The 25,099-nt window shown below is 43.0% G+C and overlaps 1 protein-coding gene across 1 annotated transcript in view; it reads left to right on the top strand.

Annotated features, from left to right (window-relative positions):
* Positions 1–25,099, top strand: part of ERBB4 (erb-b2 receptor tyrosine kinase 4) — a 1,576,940-nt gene that overhangs the window by 985,829 nt on the left and 566,012 nt on the right. Inside the window, exon 15 of the mRNA XM_078682001.1 lies at positions 1,533–1,604. Coding sequence (XP_078538127.1) covers positions 1,533–1,604 — 72 coding nt within the window. The remainder of the gene's footprint in view (positions 1–1,532; positions 1,605–25,099) is intronic.

Raw genomic sequence — 25,099 nt, 5'->3', positions numbered from 1 at the left:
CTGCCAAAGAGTATAGCAAAATGCACAATTTGGGTGCATAGGGTCTAATGGCATGAATGGTCTGTCGAAAATGGCCCAGGATTTGAAGCCTGACAATCCTCAGTATTTTAAAGTAAACATAACAAGACGTCTTGAAGGAGGAGGAGATTGAAAACGGTTAAACACTTTTATCTTCTCAAAACCTGCAAACATTTATTAGACTTTATTCAAAGGTAGAACTTCTGCAAGAGCTTCTTCACCAAAGAGACATTCCTGTGTTTTTTAACAGAACCATTCAAGAAACGGAAATCTGTGTTTGAAAAAACTTCTATATGATGTGTTGGAAAGAATTAAACCTGTTGCACACATTTAGACTACCAGAAAAGCATTTTACCAATCATTAAAATCACGAACGGCTCTGCCTACTGGTTTCTTTATCAAAGTCTAGATTCCTCGGCACTCCCACTCATATATACCTAGGGAGAGGACACAAGGGATATAAAGACGTTGTTCTTAATCCGAATATTAGAAGACAAATCTCATAGGTTGCCTGAATACCGGGCTGAGTAGACTCCTTTAGAGGAGATTAGAAGTCAACTCTACGAATTGACGCTTCCTTTGTGATGTGAGCCACTGCATAGGGCACATTTTATCATGGTGGTTGACATGATCTCATTATGTCAGTGCGGTGAGGATCTGCTTTCCCTGCCCTGCAATGCAAAGTCTCCATTCCTCTCCAAATAGCATCCCTCAAGGCTTCTCCAAGCAGCATCCTTCACAGACCACCAGTCTTTCGCAAGTGTTATTTTCTTATAGCGTATTCTTGGCTTCTCTTACAAACCCAGAGTTCTCATAACACTACCCGAACAAGCAAAACAGAAAACCACGACCTACTGCACTAATCCCGCTCCGCATGAGCTTCTAAGGTCACATTATGCCTCAAAACAAAATACTGCCCTGTCTGCAGTAATGGTAGGGTTGGTGGATTAAACCAGAAGAGGCTGGTGGGGGGCAAGTAATCGAGACTAAGAGCCGACACATTTGGAAAACATCTCTGGGCACAGGTGGCCATGCCCAGGTCTCGCTCCTGCTGAGAAGAGCTCTCTCGGTGACGGAAACACTCGGCTCAGAGCATTACTTTACTCCTGCCATCTGTGGATCAAACAGTTGGGCCCTTTTCGTGTTCAGGTTGTAATTTTATACGCTCTTCTGAGAATTGTAATTAAGAATGTGGCACGTGGAGTTATAAATGCAATTCTTTTGTAAATAACTGGATGTTTTCCCATCTCTCTCTCTCTTTGCCCTCTCTCCCTCTTTATCCACTTCCCGCTCCTCGCTCTCGCTGCAGGTGCACAGGCCCACGCATCCAGGACTGTATCGGCCTGATTGATAGGTACATGCCTGACTGGCAGTGCTGCTTGTTCTTTGTTGTTGTGGGGAGCCCCTTCCATCTCTCACGTACATCCATGACCCCCCATTCCTCAAAGCTTTGTTGCATGAGCATGCATGTTCTGTGTATCCAGTGACCTTATCTGTTCTGTAATTGCCTGCAGGTGTAAAGGTCCCACTAGCGGTGACTGCATTTATCCATGGACGTCAGTTGTCACTTTACCTCAGCACGTGAGGTAACATCTGCCATTTCCCATTTTTGTGCCTTGAATCATTTCATTACTACCCCTCTGCTCTCAAACTCTCGTTTAATAGATCACTCTGTGCACTAACCTGTCTACTATTTAATGTATTCACGTGTGAAGTGATGGATTGGCTTTGCTTAGGGTGGGCTTTGTCCTATAGGAACCCATATCACAATTGGAATTAAAGCAAGATCGATCAATGTCAAATGTATTTAAAATAGTACTATTTTAGATATTAGTCAAAGGAGTTTGGAAGTCTTTCAGGGTTGAGGAAGAAGAGGTGGAGTGGTTGGTCAATTTCCAAAGGGCATTCTTCTAGTGTTCGAGTGACAAAGTCCGGGATTCTTGGCCTCTGGTGTGGATTCCTACGAACTAACTATCCCAGAATGTATTAAAAAAGAGAGATCGAGGGATTCATTATGTCACCCTTAATTAAGGTACACAATTTATGTTAGGCATACCTAAAGAAACATAGAATGGCTGAGCTAACAGATTAAGGTACAAGACTGTTAATTGATGCTTTACTTTGAACGTTTATGCTAAGGTGCTTACGTAACCATGATACATATGCAAGAGTATTGCGATGCGTAGTGCAGATTTATAGTAGGGGTGTGCTGGTGGTTAGGTTTGTCTCTTGCAAACTTCACATATACTCACAAATATTTTTAATATTACCTGTAGTCCACACACTTTCCAGGATATAGATTTTCACTTTTAAATCTCCACTTACAACCCCTTTCAAAGATGTTTTCAAACTGCAAGAACACCACCAACATTGAACCTATGTCAATGTTGCGAGAAAAACAGTTTTAAATTCACTCACAAGGAAAGCGAACATCCATTTATTTTCAGAGCTGTGTTGTTCTTACGAGGAAATGTTTCAGGTGCGGGGAAATTACACCAGTGCTTAGAAAAAGGAAAAGCAGGAACATCCAAGAGTTACAGGTTGGCCAATAATCGTGAACTATGCGAGAATTTGCTCACATAATTAAAACCCCAATTTTCAGTTGCAACTGTTTCAATTTGGGCCTGCACTAAATGAGAAACTGGATACACCCAAGGAGATCACTGTGCCTGCTACACTTTTCTTTAATACCTTGTCGCACTTTTGATATGGCCATCTGGCACAATTGAAAATCTATCACTGCATGGTAAGTTATAGGTAAAAACTCCTTGAACCCTTAATTTGCTCAAGGTGCTACTTACCTCACTCAGGAATTTTCAAAGTTTTTAATTAAAAAGCCACCGTACTGGTACTTGCAAGTAAAAGCACATATAAACAAATGAGAGTAGTTTAATGCAAGTGATCACACATGCTGGTTGATGGACGATTACATTATAGGCAAATGAAGGAATGGTTGAGAGGGTAAGGCATTGTTGAGGGAATGGAGGTGAGGTTTTGGGATGCTTTCTTTTTTTAACATTTGCACACTACATATTCTATGTCAGAGAAACACAGCAGAAACTGTAGTCAGCCTTACTTACATCCATAAGGGCAGTTTCTTAGATTCTGAGGCTCTTTGTACCCTTGATAGTAGCTGGCCTCTCCCTTCTGCCTTTTTCAGGAAGATACATTTAATAATTGAGAAGTGATTGTTTATCCGGTGAACTTCCACTTCTTCATATCACAGTACTTTGGCATTCTAATGGGTCCACAAACAATCGTTCCCAACACTTGTCAATGGCTGGGACAGAACACATGATATGTTATGTTTTTAACAACGAGGATAGATGAAGAATACATTGGTCAATTTATGCAGTATCAAATCCTTCATGAGATGGACTTTGATACGGCTGTAAGTCAACCAAATGTGGTATGGTATGAAAAACCATTGCTGAGGTTGTAAATCGACGGAGACCAGTAGTAAGAGTTATGTAATAAGAAAGAAAAAAAGTGTCTACATTGGCAGCCACCTAAACAGCAGTGGTTTTGTAAAGAGTGTGTACTCACTAGGAAGAAGTTAGGGAAAGCAGGCAGAGCAAGTGAACCCGTTGGCCCCGTAAAAGCAAATGAGGTCTATAACTGTAAGTAAAGGGAGTATGAAGCCCTGGTAGGGAGAATGGAGCAGGCTTTTTGCCAATCAAATTGTGATCTTATGATCAGTACATTACCAGGATATTACATGAGGAAGTTCTGGAAGTTGGTCCAGAGGGGATGCAGTATTGCATCTAACCCTGGGCAGAGTGGGCTATGCGGAGCACCAAGGAGTTGTCAACCGCGCATGCACGCATGCGCAGTTTTGACCAAGAAAGTGATGAAGAGGAAGAGGGCAGCCCGGGGATGCCGCAGCTAAGGTAACCGTAAACAAAACTGGGTCTGGGCTCACGGGCAATAAGGAGAAGCCTCAATAATGAACAAAAAAACAAAACGAGCACCACTATTGCCAACTATTCGTATTAGGGTCTGTGCTGACCACTCGACCTACTGAATTAAACAGTAACTCTCAGGACACTTATTTGTCCGGATTGAATCCAATGATTTTTAATTAATTCGTTTTATCAAAACACACCTAAATGAATAATATTTCACATCAATTGTAAAACAATGCTTATTTCCCTCCACATTTGACATACAGAACATAATTCACTCTCTCAAATATTCACATTCAAACGCTATCGAACACTCGTACCCACAATACAAAACAAAAATAATGTATATATTTTACATCAGTTAATACACACAATATTCGCAGTTCAGTTCTTTACACAAGAAACATGGCATTGGAAAACACTTTTTTCAAGGGTTTGTTAACAGTGTTGTAATTTTAGCACAATTTTCCTAATGCTAGATGGAGGTCAACGCGTTTCAATCACCCCTAAATTTGGGGAGATCTCTTCAGGACCACGTGCCTCAAAAGGTGCTCGATTTCTCTTGGACTTGGTGAGGAAAAGACTTCCACACCACTTATAGTTCAAATGGAAGTGAAGATTTGTGTTCCGGCGTGTCCGGAGTCCAGCGGTTGGTTGGGGACTTGCGGGCCGTTATTTGTGCCTGCTTCTTGGTTGGTCAAGTCAGCCAAAGCGAGGGGTCCCCGCCATACAGCCTCCGTATGGTTCTTCAGAGAGCTGCCGCCATTTGTTTTTTGCAGCTAAGGTAAGGCGTTTTTCTTTACTGATAAATCGTTTAAAAATTTTTTTTACTCATTGCTAATAGGGCGGGTGGGAGGCGGGTGGCGGCCCACTCCACTCCGCTACGGAGTGTGCGGAGTTTTGCCTACTCAGCGTTCTCTGCAAAACGCGGAGTAGGCAAAACTCCGCACACTCCGCAGGCGGTGCGGAGTTCTCTGCCCATGGTTAATTGCATCCCCCCCTCCCCAGGCAAGATGGATGGTGCCAGACACTGACTGGGTAGCCTATTTGAGTTATATTTATAAGTCCAGGGAGATAACTGTGAGGAAGTGCTGGCCACATTTGGGGGAGGAAGCCTTAGAGTCTTTCTCCATTCAATCTATTGCCAAGTTGATAAACTCCCTAAATTTAACTAAAGCAGCAGGACTGGACAATTTGCCAGCAATCGTGATTAAATCAACCCCATTGTGGTGGGCAGGATTTTCCTCAAACGTTTTTATAACCATAACCAAGACTGATATCATACCTCCAAACTGGAAGGGCCAATAATTAAACCCATACACAAAAAAGGGAACGATTAATGTTCCAGGAAATTAGCGTCTGATAAGCCTGTTGAATGTAGGCGCCAAATTTTATTCTAAGGTTATACTCAGGTCTTTAAATAATTGGATTGAGGGCAATGGCATTGTCCCTATGGAGCAGGGGGGGTTTAAGCCCAGACACTCAACAATAAGCTTCAGCTTGTGAGGGGTTGGGGGAGAAGGCGAAGTAAATAACTCAGAGTTTATTCTGCTATTTTGTTGTTTTTAGTTCAGGTTTCGATTTGGTTGATCGCAGTATACTCTGGGCTAAATTAAGACGACAAGGTATCCTACAATGCTTATTAGCAATCCTGCAGGTATTGCACTCTGTGAATTGGGCCCAAGCTGAGCTTGATTTAGATGGGGCCCTTTCAGGGAGAACCCCTCTGGAACATGGGTTATGGCAGGCCTGTGGCCTGGCCCCCACGTAGTTCTCCTTGTTCCTTGCCGACCTTCAGGGGGAGTTGGCAGTGCCTCATTCCTTTTCCCCAAAAATAGGAGGTAGACATATCTTGTGCTTACTCTATGCAGACAATTTGGCAATTTTGGACTTGACCAAAGTAGGCCTGCAGAGGAAGTTGACCAGATTCAATAATTATTGTGAGGCTAATAAATTTAAGGTGAATCTGGAAAAAACAAAAAGAATCGCCTTTGGGGGGAAAAGGGAAGCCATATAAGTTGCTGTTAGGTAATAGGGTTGAGGTTGTGTCTTCATATAAGTATCTTGGTATGACGTTTACAAGACAGTTGAGCTGGGTCTTGTATAAAGAATTGGTGGAGATGAGGGCAGCAGCAACGATAGGGGGCCTTTTTCATTTTGGAATACATTTGATGGCCCTTCCACGTCTCCCCTTTTGACATCTTACAATGCAATGGTCCCTACTCAATGCCTCTATGGGGACGAGGTATTGTCCTTAAGTATGGACGGAAGTTGGGAGAGATGTGAGAGTAAGTGTTTGAAAAAATTGTTAGCTCCCCTAAGAGGTGCAATGAGCCAGGCAATAAGGCTGGAAGGAAACCTGCAGGCTTAGAATTTGTTACCATGTAAAGCAACCTTGCTATTTTGGGATAAACTTTGGTTCTCAGAGGTACAGAAGGTATCAGTCTTATGTGCTGGTAAAATAGGAAAGAGTGAATTAAAGTGGGTGTGAAGGTCAGGAAAAGGCTAGTAGCCATTACAGAAGCCTTAAAAATGGAATTAAAAATGAGATGCCCCCCATCTTTCTAAAGTAGAAATGGCCTGTAGAAAAGATGCCAGATTGGCTGATATGGAGTATGTAGGGAACAGACTCTCTGCAAAGTATATGGTAGAATCTTGGGAAAATAGGGGAGTATTTCGGTATTCATCAGTACTTCCTGCCGCCCGCTACTTTTAGCACTACTAAAATTTCAGGTAGGCTTTAAATGTGAGATATATAAGAGCTGAAAAATTGTTCATTTTTTTAGCTGCAGAGAATAATTGCACATGCAGATTGCATTTTCAAAATATCAATGTCAATTTGTTAATTGACTGCCATCACTTTATTAGGTTTTGTCGTTTGATTTCAAAACCGGTCTTTAAAAGATATGATGTAAATCATCGTAATGATGCACTTGCACTTGTATTGAATATGGAATTTTTAGACGTGGCATGCGCCCTGACAAATTTTTTAAAAATATGTTTGGCCTGGCGATGCAAGAGGTTCAGTTAATTATTTAATGCTGGGGTGCTAGGGGAATGGAGGTTATATGTATTAAAGGGCAGTGTATTGGGTACTAATCTGGTTTACAAGAGGGGGAGAGGTGAGTGATTATTTAAAACAATATTTTATTTAATTTCAAAATGTATGTTTTAAAGACAAGTGTCTGAACATTAATAAAGTTGATCTTGAACTGAACTATGTTATGTTATGTTAAAACGTTTTTGTAAAGTGCAACAATTACCCGAGGCATCTTGACGCTAATATGGTGTAGAGAGATCACTTGTCTAGAGTCACAACTGCATTTTTGATTTCTGATGAGATGTGTTGTATATTTTAAGTGGTTTGTAACTAAAATATTCTTGCTGGCCACATAAATTTTCTTTTTTTGTTTTTATGCTAATGTTGACACAGGGGCTTGATGGCATCAGTTTCCCTCAAAGTTCTTCCAAACTCTGAATCACTTTTTCTGTTCAAAATGTTAAAGTTGAAGGTAAATTTACAAGGAGCGTTAGTATTTCGATTTTACTAGTGTTATTAGTGCACCTGGATAAGTTCATGGGAAGGCCTAATTTAGTGACTTTCTTCTTAATTTTCATATTCAGCAGACACACACATTGGACACCGTACATTGTAATGTCCGTTCTTAAGGGAGTGCTCCTTTTATGGCATATGCTAGAGTGTCCTAACGCACCTGAGTTTCAATGTGTGAATCTGCAGTAATCATTAAAGATGTAATTTGGTGCTGCCTGTGGGTGATTCTTTCACTCTAGAAACATTAGAAAATGGTGTTAAAAGCTCTAATATTTTGTAACAAGGCACGCTCCTTTGTCTCATATGTGGCTGTTATTGTTAATTGGCAATTGTATTTACACATTCTGCTGTTATCATCTTGGAGCTGGCTTTAGATTCAAATTAGGCCATCATTTGGGGTATCTTAAAGCTTTCAAAACATAATATTACCACTCCTCTGGTTGCTGTTTTAGCAATGTGAGTCTCCCTATAAAGGTACACTATTGGCTGGTTTGTTCCCATCAAAGTAAATAGTTGAGTGTTGAAATCACAAGAAGGCCCAGGGAGTAACAGTGCAGACATATTTTTAAGGTGCTACAGCAGGACAGTCAGGCACATATACATACAGGAGGACAGTCAGGCACACACACACACACAGATATAAAGCGTGACCAGGGACCGCAAGGTTCGAAACGCGTAGGTGGGAGAAACCTACAGGCAAATAAATTTGAAATTAACCATCTTCAAGTAGTGTGCGGTGTCTTCGTGATTGAAGATTTTGTTGTTATGATATATATCTATATATCTATCTATATATATATATATATATATATATATATATATATATATATATATATATATATATATATATATATATATATGTTATATTTATTTATATATGTTATGTTATATTTATTTATAGCGTGCACGGCTACTCAATGAGTGTCCCGGCGCGAGCAATGGAAAAGGCTGCCGAGTTTTGGACTACTTGCAATTTCTTAAGGAGGTAGCCAGGGATACCCACAAAAAGTGTGTTTGCATAGTCCAGACGGGACAGAATCAGAGACCGGACCACCATTTCTTTGCCAGATCTAGGGAGAAGAGGAAGACATTTTCTCCAATGCCTTCAAGGTGCCAAAGCAGGTCCCCGCCAGCTTCTTAATCTGTGTTGCAAAGTTAAGATTTTCATTGAACCAGACACCCAAATTCTCTGCTACCATATATATATATATATCTGAGAGGGGTATGCTAAGAATCCTCATTCAGTATGCCTGGAGTGACTGAACCAAATTGCTTGAGGAAATCAAGAATCTGGAGGAGATGATCAAAAAAGAAAAGTATACGAAACAAAGTGATGAATTGAGAACAAACATGATGAAGAGACTAAAGGATTATGAAAGCACGATGCGCCGGAGAAAACAAACAAAATTCCAGCGGAATGAAGATGATTATAACTCTGGGAGAGTCCTGGCGTTCGCCCGGAAATATGACCAACCAAGAAAAAATCTAACCCAGGCTAAAGCAGGGACAACCCAAGGGAGAGACACCTCTGAATCTGAAGTAGAGACATCAGAGGGGGAACAATCCACTGGTGCTGAAGAGGAATCAAGAACAGGAGAGACGACTTTTTTCCGGGAATATCAGCTAATCAGGGAAAATCGCCAGCGACCCACCCCCAGAACACACCAACCGGAACAAAAACCAAAAAGAAACGCAAGACAAGACGGGGCGCAAGGGGAGGAGGAGAGGTGGCCTCTCCCAGAGTAACAAGGAGCAGGGGGAGATGCGGCAAGTGGTGAGAACTCAAACTATTATCAACTTGTCGGATGAGGTCCTAAGCAAAGAGGAAATTCAAGTATTAGAATTAGGTCTCTCCTTCTGCCCTACGGCAGAGTTCAATTTTGTGGAAGCGTGGATAGATTTATTTAAATACATTTGCAAGCTCAAATTGCAGAAGATTAATTTGCTTCATCCAACAGTGACACAAAGAGACACTCCAGGAGCTACTAGCCATGGTGATTCAATAGATATTGATATGGAAGCCTTGGCAGTCTTACAATCACTAGAGAATAGCCAAGGAAGTGACAATGGAATTCACTCGGAAACATCAGGGACACCACAATCCAGTGGAAATAGCGGTTTAAAAAGAAACACTAAGACAGTACCACAGACTGCAATTGATGCTATTGATGTTTTTAACGATGCCATATTAGCGGACTTGAAACATCTGGAGGTTAGCAGAGGAGGAAAAAATACTCCTAACTATAACATCTCCAAGTCACAGTGGGAAGCCATCCAATCCCTAGGCAAAGATGATTCCATAGTAATAAAGCCCTCGGACAAAGGGGGGAATGTTGTGCTTTTTCCAAAAGATCTCTATCTCGAGGAAGCTTTAAACCAATTAAAAGATGAAGCATGTTATTTGCCTGTGACTCAAGCTGTTTATGCACAATGTATATCTACAATCTATGAATTTCTGATCTATTGGAGAAATGAAGGGATGTTGGACTTTGATGAATATAATTTCCTATTGGGCAAATATCCGGTTCTTCCGACTTTTTACCATTTTCCCAAAATCCACAAGGATGATAAAAAGCCACCTGGGAGACCAATTGTGGCATCTATCAATAGTCTCTTAGAGAATTGCTCCATTTACATTGATCACTTAACCATGGGTTAGGGGCTTGAGTTCCTATATCCAGGACACACAGGATTTCCTTAGATGGATAGATGGGATTGTATGGGAAGACAACATGCTTCCCATCACCTTAGACATTACAAGTCTATATAACTGCATAGACCACAAGCAAGGTATTTTAGCAGTCAAATGGTTCCTGGACAAGCTTCCTGTGAGATTTCAGCAACACAACGTCATGCTTCTAGAAATGGTAAAATTCTGCCTAGAAAATAACATCTTTATTTTCAATAATCAGCTACAGGCCATATCAGTGACAACAGTGTCTGTTATTTAGATCTTGAGGTATATACAACAGGTGACAAAATCATGTCCCGTTTATATCGCAAACCTACGGCAGGCAATTCCGTTTTACATGCTTGCAGCTTTCACCCCAGAAGTATGACTAACAACATTCCATACGGAGAACTTCTGCGGTTGAAACTGAATTGCACCTCCCAGGAGGAGTATAATGCCGCCAGCAAGGAAGCCTTAGTGAGATTCAAAGCAAGAGGCTATTCTAAGCAGGTTCTACAATCAGCTACCCAAAGAGCAGAAGCGCTAAAAAGGTCCGATCTTTTAGTCCCTAAGTCTCAAAATGCTACTGTATCTAACACTGTACAGCCTGTCATAATGATTACCGGCTATAGTTTCAAGACTCCGGAACTTATGCGTATCGTCAAGAAAAATTGCACATCTTGAAAACAGATTTGGTCCTTAAGACAGTCATCCCACAACAACCACTCATTACACACAGACGGTGCTAGTCCATGAATGACTTCTTGGTATCTAGCCATTATGTGGCATCTGCACGTCGAAAGGAACCCATTACAGGGTTCTTTCCGTGCATGAAGTGCAAGGCGTGTAAGCCAGAAAACCAACAACTACAGCAATGTAGAGAAAGGTCAGCAGAAGATGAGAAAGATTAATAAACTACTTAACGGTAAATTAGAGTTCACGGTTTACGTTTTGGAATGTCCCTGCCCGAAAAGATATGTGGGTACTACGATTCATTCCTCCAAAAAGAGAATTTTAGAGCATATGCGCCCTGTAAATAAAAGGGATCCCACATACCCGGTAGCGCACCATTTTGAGATCTGTCATAACAGCAACCGAGACCTCATTAAATTTACTGCATAGACCAGGCCCCTAAATCAGAAAGGGGGGGACAGACTTAGAGGCCTACGAAGAATGGAATCAAGGTATATCATAGAGCTCAACACTATGACACCAATAGGTCTGAATACAACTGAAGAACTCTGGTCACATCTAGATTAAATCCTGACGAATACATGCTGTACCTTTCCTTTCCTTCTCTATAAAGAATTATCACACATATAGTAAATTTTGTGTTTGGGTCAGGTCTTTGCACATTAAGGGAAATGTCTTTCAATATCATCTTACTATATTATCACACGATCATTTATTTATTTATTTGTGAAGCCAACATGGTCCTAACCCTGTGAACAAAAAGAGGCGTTTGAATGACAAAAAAGGTGGAAGTAATAGGGTACATTGAGGAACTGTTGTTCTGTGACTGCCCATTTAGGGCTCTATTTTGACATGGTAATAACTTACGGCGTTCTCTCATAAGATCATGTTATAGTGACACCAAATGGTTGCATATGGTTTGTAAATATGTGTACAAATGGAGGATACAATGAAGAATTGTTGTCCTGTGATTGCCCATTCAGGGCTTCATTTTAATATGGCAATCACGTATTGCTTCCTCTAATAAGATTATGACAAAATGATATAAATTGGTCATATATTGTTTGTAAATATGTGGAACCGCTTTCAGGCAACTTTTGTCTGCGCACATGTATTTAACAAAGTATTTATGGGTTTCCATAAAAAAGAACGTTATAAGATGGCTGCCGTGAAAAATGTGAAATTGAAAGGTATATGGCCATCTTCGCTGTCTATGACCTTTCTTAACTGCACTGTGCACTTTAAAAATGGTTGAATGTTTACAAACAGCTGACACCGAGGAAGGCGGTAACGCCGAAACGCGTCTGTCTGCAGGGGGAAGAGGGTTCCTGCACCTGAATTAAAAACACCTTTGTAAAGAATTCCCGCGAGTGCCGTCTATATGTCTGAGCCAGGATTGCTTTGACAGTGTGGACTTATATATATATATATATATATATGTGTGTGTGTGTGTATGTGTGTGTATGTGTGTGTTTATATATGTGTGTGTATATATATGTGTTTGTGTGTGTATATATATATATATATATATATATATATATATATATGTGTGTGTGTGTGTGTATATATGTGTTTGTGTGTGTATATTGAAATCTGACTAGGAGCTATGGTGTTGTTCGTAGCCTAGCGCAAGAAGATTCGTTCAACTGATACATAAGACATACCATGCCCAGACTACCATGTCATTATAGATCCACAGGGACAGTGAGTCAGCCATATTGCATGCAACACACCTAATGCAAAGCATACAATGCAGGATATAACAGGGACCCAAACAAAATGTGTTTTTTTTTTTAATGGAAATGGTGCATCTCGTGCAGTACTTTCACATGCTGGGAAGCCTCCAAGGTGTGTTTGCAGTCCTTATCAGGATGATGTCTACACGTTTCCATGCCTCCTGCTGATGGTACACTACTTTTGATGTATTGAAGAGCGGATAACAACGCACTTCTACAGATGTTAAAAATCAAGAAGGTCTGGTCGCACCCCTTTTTTGATAGAAAACATAACCCTTGGGTCTAGACGTTTTCACTGGAGTAAGAGAGATTATCTGAGTAAATGTCAAAGCGACCCTTGGGATGTCACTTTATTAGGACGAAATCCCTCACCCACCAAAGGGGGCATGTTTCATCGTTCGTTTCTCCTCGTACCGGGATACCTAATCCCGGCACGGGCTACAATCCCCTCACTGAGAGGGAGGAGCTCAGGTATGTTTTGTTACTAATTTGAGGTATGCTTAAAACCACAATGATGACTTGCAAAGCAGGTTAGATGAGGGATGCAGTGGTTTAGACATGAGTGACATGAGTGACAAGGGATACTTCAATTTTGGACAAGATTGCGTTTAGGCCTATATTTAGGCCTAGTTAATGGAGGTCAGGAAAAGGCACATGTACACATCACAGAAAATGTGTTTCAGGCAACAGAACTATACCAATGAATACATGTGTAATCAAGTGTAAAATACATTCTACACATTGTTAAAGATGCACTAAAATATAAATGAACAAAAATATTTTACAGCAGTAACAGATGAAGGCTGAATGTTGCCTTTCTTACTTCTTTGGCCGTGCATTTTCATATTTCTAAACATATATTTTATGCTTCATTTGTTTCATTATACTGTGGCCTAGAGGTACATCATCAATATTAAGCGGATAGCATTTAAATCAAGAAATGGCCCCACAGCAGAGAGTCACTGGTGGATTATTCACAAAAAAACATACATTTCATGACCTAATAGCATTGGTTATGAAAAACCATGCTTTCAATCCCACACATGGACTGTGAAGCATCCATTTATTGCAGTCCAGCTGCATTGATAAACTTTGTGCAAATGCCCTCTGACACATTGCATTGGTAGTCAGAGCACTGTGGGACACAGGAAGCATGGATGTTGCTGCTGGAAACCATGTGTGATCAGTGCCGACACAGTGCACCAGATGGACGAAGGCGGTTGTTGTTCTGTCCCCTTCGTGCACCAATCAGACTCTCTCTCCCACCCAGTAGGGTGACCAACTGGCATTGGTGCAAATTCAGGACGGTGAGTGTAAAAATTCAGGACAAAGGGTCAAAATTCAGGACACAAATTCAGGACAGGGGGTCAAAATTCAGGACAAAACTTCAGGACAATTGGATACGTTTTACAGACACATCAGAGGTCGCGCAATTGTATATAAGTAAGCCCAGTCATATCTAGACATATTCAGCCATTTGCAAAGCTATCCATCATGTATCCTTCAATCTATCATTTCCCTCATCCATCCCTTCATCCATCCTTTCACTCATCCATCCATCCATTATCTATCCGCCCTTTCACCCTATCCATCTGTACACTTATCCATCCACTCTTCTAACCATCCATCCATTCACTCATCCATCCAGCCATTTACCCTTTCACCCATCCAGCCATCCTTTCATTTACTCATCCATCCACCCAGTCACTCATCCTTCCACCCATCCACCCTTTCAGTCATCCATCATCCTCACTTTCTCTATCGACTCTTTCACTTGGCAATCCTTCCTTCCATCCACCCATCCATCTGCTCATCCGCTCATGAATCCATCCATTGACCCTATTACTCATCCATCCGTTCTCTCATCCATTTATCCTTTCACTCCTTCACTCATCTATTCATCATTTTGTCCATCTACCTTCCCTTTCACTCACTCATCCATCCTTAAATCCACCCTTTCACTCAACCGTCCATCCATTCGCCCTTGCACTTATCAATTCGTCAATCCATCCATCATTTCACTCATCCATCCACCCACTCACTTATCATCCACCTTTTCACTCATCCATCCTTTCACTCATCCACCCACCCTTTTACCCATCCAGCTACCCTTACACCCATACATCCAGCTATTTCCCTTTCTCTATTCCATCCTTTCACTCACTCATCAATCCATCCATCATCTCCCATTATCCATCTATTCAATCTTTCATTCATCCATTCACCCTTTCACTAATTCATCCAGCCATCCCTTCACTTACTCACTCGCCCACCTTTTCATATTAATTTTGAGCTGAGCCTTTTTGAGAAGAGGCCCATCAAGAACTTCAACCTCGCTGCAGGAGCCATTCCAGGACTGAGACAGAAGCCACCCGGGGTGGAGACAGGATCCAACACAGGGGGGGACAGGAGCCATCACAGGCCGGGGGTGGGAGGCACAGGAGCCATCACTGGGGGAAGGGGGCAGGAGCCATCACAGGAGGGGGAACAGGATCCACCAGGGTGGGCACAGGGGTGGGCATGCAGTATTCTAGTATCATCTTGGTCTCTTCCAGGGTGGGGTAGGGCTCCTCACCCCCTCCTGGACAAGACAAGGAGAAGACAAGCTCTGTTTCCAAAATGTTAGTTTTGCCCCCCCCTCCCCCACCCCACACTGATGTACAGTACTGAAAGGAGATACTCCAAGGGAACTGATTTAACTGATTGCCCTCCATACTTTGTTAATCAGTGTGGGTGCGATTGTGCCATTTCTTTATTTTATTACAATATAGACTGCATGTTTGAAGAATCGAGGTTTGTTTACAATTTAGTGACAGTAATTGAGCTCTGTGAAAAGAACCACGAACTGCCTCGGTGTAATCAGGGCCCATTCTAGGAAGTTTGGAGCCCTGGGCAGAAAGGGAATGTCTCTTACCAATTGCAGATACAAGACGCATTCAGTGCTGTTTGCATCTGAATAGATGCCCCTGCTCCCTGAAGCTGCAGCCCCTCCCTCTGTCACCTTCAAGCACCTCTTAACAGCTCATCAAGGGCTGAAGGTGTGAGGGTTGCTGCCATCACGCTGTGCCTCTCCAATGCTGCTGATCAGAGTCTGTTACTCCCGATCTCAACAGCATTGGAGTCAATAAGGGAGGTGGGGGCCAGCTGTGCGACCAGTTAAAATTACGGACAAAAGGCGTCCGTTAAAGAATCCTTCACGGACAACGGACAGACGGCCGTAATTACGGACTGTCCGTGAAATTTACGGACGGTTGGTCACCCTACCACCCAGTCACTAGTTGGTGTCTCTTTAGGCCCCCTCTCCAGACCATGGGTCCCTTGCAGCAGCTTCTGCCCCCACTGTGCTCAGCTGCAGCACATCCCCCACTTCTCTGCCCATCCCCCACTTCTCTGTTTTTACTTGCCTTCCCTCGCCTGCCTTTCAATGCCCCTTCAGTTTCCATCTTCTTAGGGGGCTGCAGTCTCCTTAACTCATCATTTCCTCTGACCCCTTGCAACTTAGGCACTATCCGAGTGACTCGGAAGCTTGAAAGACTGCTGGTGTAGGGAATGAGTGAGCACACGGATCGACATGTTGCACCTATCTTTGCATAAGATGTGTGTTCCTATTTCCCACTTTTGTCCCAGGTCTTTTCTGTCTCTCCATAGCATGCTGTCCCAGGGGTGGGTGTTATTTGTCAGCTCCTGTCCCGGGTATCTCGACGCCTTCTCCTTTTGCCCCACGGACGCAGTGTGCGCACGTCCAGCGCTGGTAGCGTGAGACGTGCCGCGCGCGCAGTCAGCGCCGGGGGTTAGCGCAGAGGGTTCAGCTCAGGGCTGGGAGGCGTCACCAGCTCCGCAGCCTCTACAAACCTTGGCTCCCTGCCGCCAAAACCTGGCATCAGCCATTAACCGCTTTTTTGCAGCGACTGAAAAATTGAGCATATTGTCAAACATGTGGCATTCAAGATGTGGCACTAAATATAATATGTGCTGAACGGTGTATAAGTAGGTTTGAAGATCTTTAAACGCAGCAGCAGACTAGCCGCCTGCTGCACTGCGCAACACCGAGCGCACCCCCTCTGTGCACCCTGTGCTCCAATCGCCCTTCGGTTCACATGTCTCCAATCGCCCTTCGGTTCACATGTCTCCAATCGCCCTTCAGTTCACATGGCTCGCAAAAATTAAATGCCACAGGGACTTAAGCCCTTACAAACTAGCTCAAAGGAAGATGTGTCTCTGTCTTTGGGGTGAATCTAGGGGTTGTGAAGTTGCTTTGATTTTGCTAACAGTAGTCGTATTCTTCTTCATGAGAACCATTCGTTTTACACAGTGCCAGATTAAACTCTGTCGGGGCCCATAGGCAGTCAAGATTTCGCCCCCCCCTCTCCTCGCAAGTTATCTCTTAATTCCCAATGCCTCTGGTTTTTTGTTTTACAAATGGCAGCTTCTAAAAGAGGAGCTCTTATGACACTAACTGTTATTTCAATCTGATGTCTCTGGTTTATGTGCTTTAGGTTGTGTTGTATTTTAATTAGTTGTCACAGGCCCCCTAAAAGGAGTGGGGCCCATAGGCCGCTGCCTACTTTGCCTATTTGGTAATCCAGAACCGATTTTACATAAGCTGTGTGTGGATGGGTGTCTCTGTGAAAAGCAGCACTTTCACTGTGCTTCTAAGTGAGCCATCCCCATGTTCACCATCTGTTTCTGAGAATAAAAAGAACAAATGACCTCACGTAGCTTTCTCTGGCTGCTGTCCAATATATCATAAGGCAAACGTTCACAGGTATGTTCAAAAGCATTGCACAACATCAGCATCATTGTTCATTTTTTGTTCATCCACGTTAGGTCACGCAGTGGACGCTGATAGTGCAGCGTGTGTCGCAAACATACAGTTTCACAGTTCCTGTGAGACATTTCTGCTTGAAGCAGGTCTTTCTCAGCACAAAGCTACAAGGCCAGTGCACAAGTAAGGAAAACTTTATATTATACAAGAAACTCTATCGTTAGCAACCACGCAAGATTGCAAAATGGTACGTGCATAATAAACATTATCCCGAGCGATTGCCAATGGTTAAACAAATTACAAACTATCATCTTTTGTGTGTTTCATGTATTGCTGTAAGTGGCCAAGAGTAGGACCCTTGCTCCCTGTCCCCCTAGAACATGGCTGCCCCTGACTGTAGAGGCCCAGTCAGGCTGAAACTGGTCTTGGGTTGCTTGTGTTGTGGTTCAAAAAGAGCCTGTCTTGGTAGTTCAGGCTTGACTGTTCCTATTGGAGAAGAACCAAGAGTGAATTGCATTAGCTGGGTCTAATCTCAGGTGCCATAGGTGGGCAAAAGAACAATGAGTTACAGTGCTATCTCGCATGATTGCAGTCATAAGAAAATTGCTAGTATGCTCTCCATCCCCTTTCGTCTGTTTGATAATTAACATTATGCACAGATCTAGTAAGTTTTGGTCCTCATAAAACCGAGGAGTAGAACAATATACATTTAATTCATTACTTTCCCAACTTCTGTTGATTAAATCAACTTTGGTTCATAGGACAGTACACGTCAAACCATAGTCTGTAAAACATATTCCAAGGAATACATTGGAGTACCATCCCTTGTTATGTTGTTGTGCAATGCATATTTGTAGACCGCACTATCACCTGGGAGGGTATCCTGACACTGAGAAGGTGTGGGTCTATCCAATTTGAGGGCCTAGTTGGACTTCAAAATTCAAGAAGTGAGGAGGAGGTTCTTGTTTGTAGCAGCAGGCCCCTCCATGCTTTGGGGCAATGTAGGAGAAGGCTTGACTGCCGGATTTTGTTTTCCACATGCGTGTGATGTGTGCAAGTAGGAGTCCAGATGAGCGGATGTGTCTGAAAGGCTTATGAAAGCAGGTGTGCTTGTTCGGGTATGCCGGGACAGTGTTATGCAGTGCCTTGTCTCCTTGCCAATTAAGTACTTCATGCCCACGGTACTATCATTAGGTACTGTGCTACCAGTGTAGTTAACAGCATGCGTGCGGTGGCTTTTCCCGCTGTGTGCAGCATTTTTTAAATTACCGCGATACATGACGAGCTCAGCTCGTCATCAGCGTACGCCAGGTAACGCTGATGACGAGCTCAGCTCGTCATCAGCATGGCAGGTGTTAAAACCAGGTGAGATCACATGTTTGCATGTGTCGGCTTTAATTCAGTTGTGATGTCGATTCTGTGAGTGTGTTTGTTTGTAATGCAGAAAAGATAAACATTATTGCACTTTTCCTAAGCATTTTGTGATCAGTGGTACATGCAGTCGTATATTTAGTTATACATTATCATATGTAATTACTTCTAGATGCCTCATGTAGATGAAGATACCTTCATTATAGTATAGGTATAGATCTTCTGACAGTACATAACCTGTAGCCCTGTCAAGGTGGGAGCTTACCAGGTGTAATGTGTGCATGGCTCTAAGGATGTAGAACTTATGGCTCTAATGGATGTAACTTGTCAATAGGGCTTGTCTTGTCCCTGTCTTTCATTGTGCATTCCCAGCTAGCCTTGTAATAGGCCAGGGGAGGTGTATATTACATTCTGAGCCAAAGTATATGGGAGAATCCATACACACCGGCAGCCAAAGTGCAATGCATCAGATTAGATTGCTTGTAAAAGCCAGGTGACCCTTGAAATACCTTTTGTATGAAGGCTGGCATATGATGACCTCCCCTCTTCAATAACACGTTCCACTGCTCACAGTGGCTCAACCTAAGAACCTTCTAACAGAAAGAACTTCAAGCCAGGCACATTTAAAGGCTTGCACATTCATATGTGGATAACTGGACTTCCGCGAACATCGCACTCTTTTCCATTACCATTGATGAAAAGTGCAAGAAAGAGAGGTGAGGATGGCAGCAAATTAGCTTTCCTAGTACAATTTAAGAATATTTTTAGACTAACAAAAGAACTTTTCCTGAGTAAGTAGTGTGCTGTTCAGGACCACTTAACTTGCTTTTCGGTGGCAATAATTGAGAGCTTTGAAACAATTAACACCTGTTACAGAATCACTCAAATGGCCTTTGGGAAAGTTTTTCTTTTCCACTCTACAGTCTTTCTGCTGCGGAATTCAGAACATTCACTTTAGAAACACCTGCCAGTTCCACCGAGGTGTGTTAACTGGGGCGGAAAATGTTAATACATTTAGGGCCTCATTTACCTTTGCGGGTTTACGACTGCTAAAACACTTCTTTAGATGTACTAAACCCATTTAATATCCAGAAAAGGTTTTCAGAATCATTAAATGCATTTAGAAGTCATTAAGAATCACTATTTGGAAGGGGCGTTTTAAGGGGATTCCTTACAAATACCGAATCCCTGAAAGTGTGTATTAAAATTATGAAACCAAAATCTGGTTACTAAACATTATTATTTTACCACCAAGGTCAAAGAAGGTGGTAACCGATTCAAAAATGGGAAAGGGTCCCTTATGGCATTCCTTGCTGTTTACTGCAAGGGCTGTGCTCTTTTTTTCTTTCTGAATAAATGCACTGAGCCTTTACTCACTTCTGCATCAGCGGATCTATTATTGCTATCCACAGCTTGTACGGCACACTGACACGATAATGACCTATGCATTATATATGTACATTATCCAGGCATCTATTAGAGGGAGTTCTTCATCAGTGCACTAACAAAGATCATCTGAAGTGTGGATGACTTTCATTTCTTCCTCACCTAGGAGGCATGCTCTCTTCGTCCTCGTAAGCTACCTTGAGTATCAGAGCTCACACGTTTTAAAAATACTCTGGCCCAAATACTTCTTCTGAGGCCTGTGTTTACCTCATTCCGAGTGGCCTTTCTTGCAGCACATGTCTGCACAACCCATAACGTGCTTTCGTGCACTCAAGAGGCTGTGCGGTAGTAGTAGAGACCAGGTCTGGAATCTGCACCGTTCATTCTGAAGGGCTTTTTTTCAAATGGCTACTTGGTTTGCTATTCTCCCAGAAAAACCCTCACGGAGCACATTTTGAGAACATGCTAGTATCTAATTCCCCCAATGCTGCTGCACCGTGCAGAAGAGTAATACTCACGTTTACTTCACAGTCTGCTTTGGTGGGGACCTGGATAGACAGCTTATTTTCCACCAGTAAATGGATTTGTGTGTCAATCACAAACGTTTAGAGGTTCACCTCATACTGGTCAATCAGCGTACCCATCCGGTGTGTTCTACTGACCTCATGCAACCGCGCTGGTTGTAGTTACAATGGAAACAGTAGGCACAGTCTAGTGCAGCACGAGCAATCCCAGCACAATCCTTGATTTCTACCTCACTCATCCTGGTGTTAACATTTTACTGAATTAAGGTTAAGCTCGAGTAATGTGCTAAAAGTTTCAGTAGATAGCTGGATTACTTTCTGTCTCGCTCTTAACCATATGCGCGCGGCGGGTTTTCCCGCTGCGCGCTGAAGTTTTTAAAACCCCGCGGTTCATGACGAGCTGAGCTCGTCAGGAGCGCACGACAGGTAAAACTCATGACGAGCTGAGATCGTCATCAGCGCAGAAGGGGTTAAAAAGAAACGCCATCATGTACAACACCCGTCATCCTGGTGTGTGTGGCGAACTGAAGTGGCAGTCAAAGCTCAAAACAGAAACTGTGATTGTGTGTTCAGCCATGATAGGAGCATGAGTGGCTACTGCTGGCAATCCATTGTGTGTGGTCCAGCAGTTCCTAATGGAACAGGGGTTGATTGGTTAACCATGAGTGGTTCAGCTCTGCTCATTGCTGGCAGTTCATGCTGCTTCCTCCCTGCATGCCAAACATAGCCTTTTCTGTTCTATATGAATTTTGTTCAAATTTTACCTCATACCAAGCCAACACATTTCCTGGTCTACTTGTGGATCACACACGAAAGTGACACTCTTTTTTTATCAAACAAAACAATCCGCAGGCCTCATTCCAGGAAGCAGCTCCGGGCATTTATCTTAATGAGGAATCAGTTGTACAAAAATAGCTGGATGCCATACTGAGGACCTGTTGTAGGAATCCTTCTATTATTTCACAACAGGCATGGCCATTTCTTGTTGGCAGAGCAAGCCTAGAAGTGGCATACACTTACTCTGGGACCTTAGACTAATAAAGGGCGAGGCTTTCACTATATAATAAAAACAAGTGTGAGGTCCTCCCTTAGCCCCTCTCAGGTCCTCTTAAATATTGAGCTATGCGGGAATTTCATGTCAAGAAAGTGTGAGTTTAGTGTCAATGGCCATGAGTCAAAATCTTGGAGCAGGCCCTGTTAACCCCGAACAAACCTCACAGAGGGGTTTGGTAGCCCTTGGCGGTGACTCTCTACACGTCAACCATTTATTACCACCGAAGGAATCGTGGATCTAGTGGATTCTTTCAATCCCTTGATCTTCAGTGCACCTTGCAAGGCCATTCTTACTCAGAGATCCTTGGATAATCAGCCTCATTATGTCTTGACGAAGTCTTGCGCTTGACTGTCCCTCTCTTGGGTCCTCTATAGAGGCTCTGAGGATGCCATGATTCCTACTCCATGGAGGGATCCTCCATAGCATCTGTTACCAATGCTTGGCTTGGCAGGAAGTGAAGCTCAAGAACTGCCCCGTGGGCAGCACCCATTAGAAATGCTCCTACCTCCTCCAAGGCAAGCTCTCAAATGCCTAAAATGGCCGAAATGTTCCACACATTCAGTGTAGCACATAAGCCATCATTCAATTATATTGCAGCAAACTTCATCAAGTGTCCGGCAATCAGTTATGTCATCACCACTTGCATTATCAATTTATCTTTAAGGAAATATAATGCCAGTGTCTGTCAGTGCCTCCAAATATATTGATTGCCTTGTGGTCTGCTTGGCACTGCACTTGCTGCAGTCACACAGCAACCACACTTACATATACTCATAGGGTAGGTGAACCTACAGGGATTCATAAACATTTTAACTAGATGGTACTGGGACATGCATTGCCTGCCCTGTCTGAAAGAGGTCCCCTGTACAGAAGTAGGGACAGTCTCTTTTTGTTTCTAGACAAACTCTGAAAATGCAGGCATAGGTACTGATGACACCTTGGCAACAAAAGGATCAGGACCTGACCTGCCCCCCAATGACTGTGGAACAGGGTCGGACTGGTCTATACGGCCGGCAGTACCCGATGGCTGGTCTGAAAGGTCAGTGTGTGGGCAGTTTTTTGGATGTTTCTGGGCCTGTTTTATGGTCTTTTGGGCCATATATTACTAATCATTTCTCTGATACTAAAACAAACATTGGTGGCAGAATTCTCAAATGCATTCAGCCTTCCATACATTGCCAAACACTTACAGAGCATGTCTTTACAGGTTCAAAACTGGCCCGATTTGCAAACATGAGACTTTTTTGCTATCTAGTTCACTAATTCGGGGGGACACTTTAAATGTGCTGCCCATCCCAATTTTTTGTCTCAGTCTGACCCTGCTGTGGAAGCTGCCATTGCTGACACTAAGCTGCTAAGGTTCCCTGTGTAGCTACAATGCAACTCACTCTCCCCTCTGACCCTATAGAAGAGGCCATTGTCACTCTGTATTTCAGAGGTCACCTGTATAGATGCCTCAGCTCAGTCACTGATTCTGCAGAGACTAACTTATTCTGCTCTCAGAGTTTGCCAGTTTCACAGGGACGTTTTAAGGCGGGGGCAACGTGTGCAAAGGCCCAGGGCCCCCACCTTTCAAGGTACCCCCTGGGGAAGTGAACTTTCGCTCTGTCTCACTTCTGTCTATTCCTGTTTGAAAGACGGTCACCTCTCTTCTCCCTCTGTCTCTCTTCCTCCTGGATAATCTTAAGGATTTTGAGGTCCTAAACAAGGCATATATATATATATATATATATATTTATTTTTTTATAAACACCTTTTATTTTTGTTAACTTACTGGCAATATGAATAGTAAGCATTTTCATCCTTATACGACCCAGGCATATTTCAACTGTTTTTCAGTGACCTAATTTCTGCAAGTTTGCATGGCATCATAGAATTAACAGAAAATGGTTACTACAATTCAAAGTTGTTCCTAACAGGGCCCCATAAAACAATGCTTCGCCTGCACAGTGGTGCATCCTGAACCCTGTCTCCGAGAGGATGTGAATGCTGCCAGGCTGACAATTAACTTCCGAGGTCACCGCAACTGTACAGTTTAGAAGCTGCCAGCTCCTCGCTTGGCAGGGGAGACCACAGGGCACAGGTATCTCTAAAATCTATGTACCTATGCCTGCTTTAGATACATATTTTGATTGGTTTGATGCAACTGCTGCAGAAAGCTATGAGTCGCTTATAGATCTCATCATCTCAGGCGTGAACCCCGACAGTGGTCCGGTCAGCCTTTCAGCAATCCAACAACCTCAATGAACTGAGAGCCACTGAGTTGCAGAATATTACGTCATCATTTGTGCCACGAGTCGACGGAGTTTTTTGCGCGCGTTGTGCTAATGGTCACGGTTATAATGTTTGGACTCGAGGTTGATACAGGTAAGCAACAATTAAAAGCAAACGCGAGGCTTTTAAAGAGGGCTGGAGGGGTAATTTTCTGGCACTAGAAGAAAATGAGAGCTGTAATTACAGAGGGGGAACGGGGCGGGGCTGTAATGGTTCCCTCTGCAGCTGATGCATGCTTCGGGTTACACCGCCAGGCAGCGGGGCTCTTTATTTTCACTGTTTCTCGTTTAACTACAGGAAGCTTAATTAACAAGAGCCCCTCGCTGTGATGCGCTCACACAAAGCGGTGTGCAGATATTAACTGAAATTACAGTCTCTCTTGACTTTTCCTATTAAATCAGCACATTCTGAAGCTAAACATCCCCGCGCACGCATTACGGAAGTACAGTAGTTCTGCCCCTAAACCTCGGAGACCTCTCGGCACTCGTAGGCCAGCCTGCAGTTTTGGGCGGATTGACGGCCCCTGTTCGTGTTCTCGTGAAGTCTTCAATGAGCAAGTTTACCAGAGGTTCAGGAAGACTGTAATGCAGGGAATCTGGAGCATCCCTCGCATTTCGTTAGTATTACTCCTGGAATGCTGGAACTGGGGTGGATTCATGTCTCAAAACATCATATCTTCTATATATATAAAAAACTAATGTATGTCTGTCTGTCTGTTTATCCTTTATGCATTACTACACCATTCACCCGATCGCCATGAAACTTTGGGAAGTTGTTGAGTACACTCCTGGGAAAGTTTCGGGCATCATTTAAAAAATAAAATAAAGCAAGATTAGAAGCTGTTCGAATACAAACTGATCAAGCCCGTTCTTCTCAAACGAACGACCATCTTGAATCGCTCAGAAGGTGAATTCCTCTAATGTAACCCGGCCCTCCTCGAGCGCAGCTACGTGCGTTGAGGGGGCCGGAGAAGCTGCCCAAATATGTTGAATCAGTCTTCGTTGTGTCGAGACGGAGTGTTGGCGAGACGGTGCGGGATCGGGAATGAGTCGTGATGGGGGCGCAAGGTATGAGCGTGTAAGCTCTGTGCTCTCGTGCTCGCATTCAAAAGTATACCAAATGCTATGAGGCCTAATCCGGTTTGAAATA

Source organism: Lissotriton helveticus, chromosome 3_1 (assembly GCF_964261635.1).
Source record: "Lissotriton helveticus chromosome 3_1, aLisHel1.1, whole genome shotgun sequence".
NCBI classification, from domain to species: domain Eukaryota; kingdom Metazoa; phylum Chordata; class Amphibia; order Caudata; family Salamandridae; genus Lissotriton; species Lissotriton helveticus.
The sequence above is the reverse complement of the archived record's forward strand: the minus strand, read 5'-3'. Positions and strand labels throughout refer to the sequence as shown.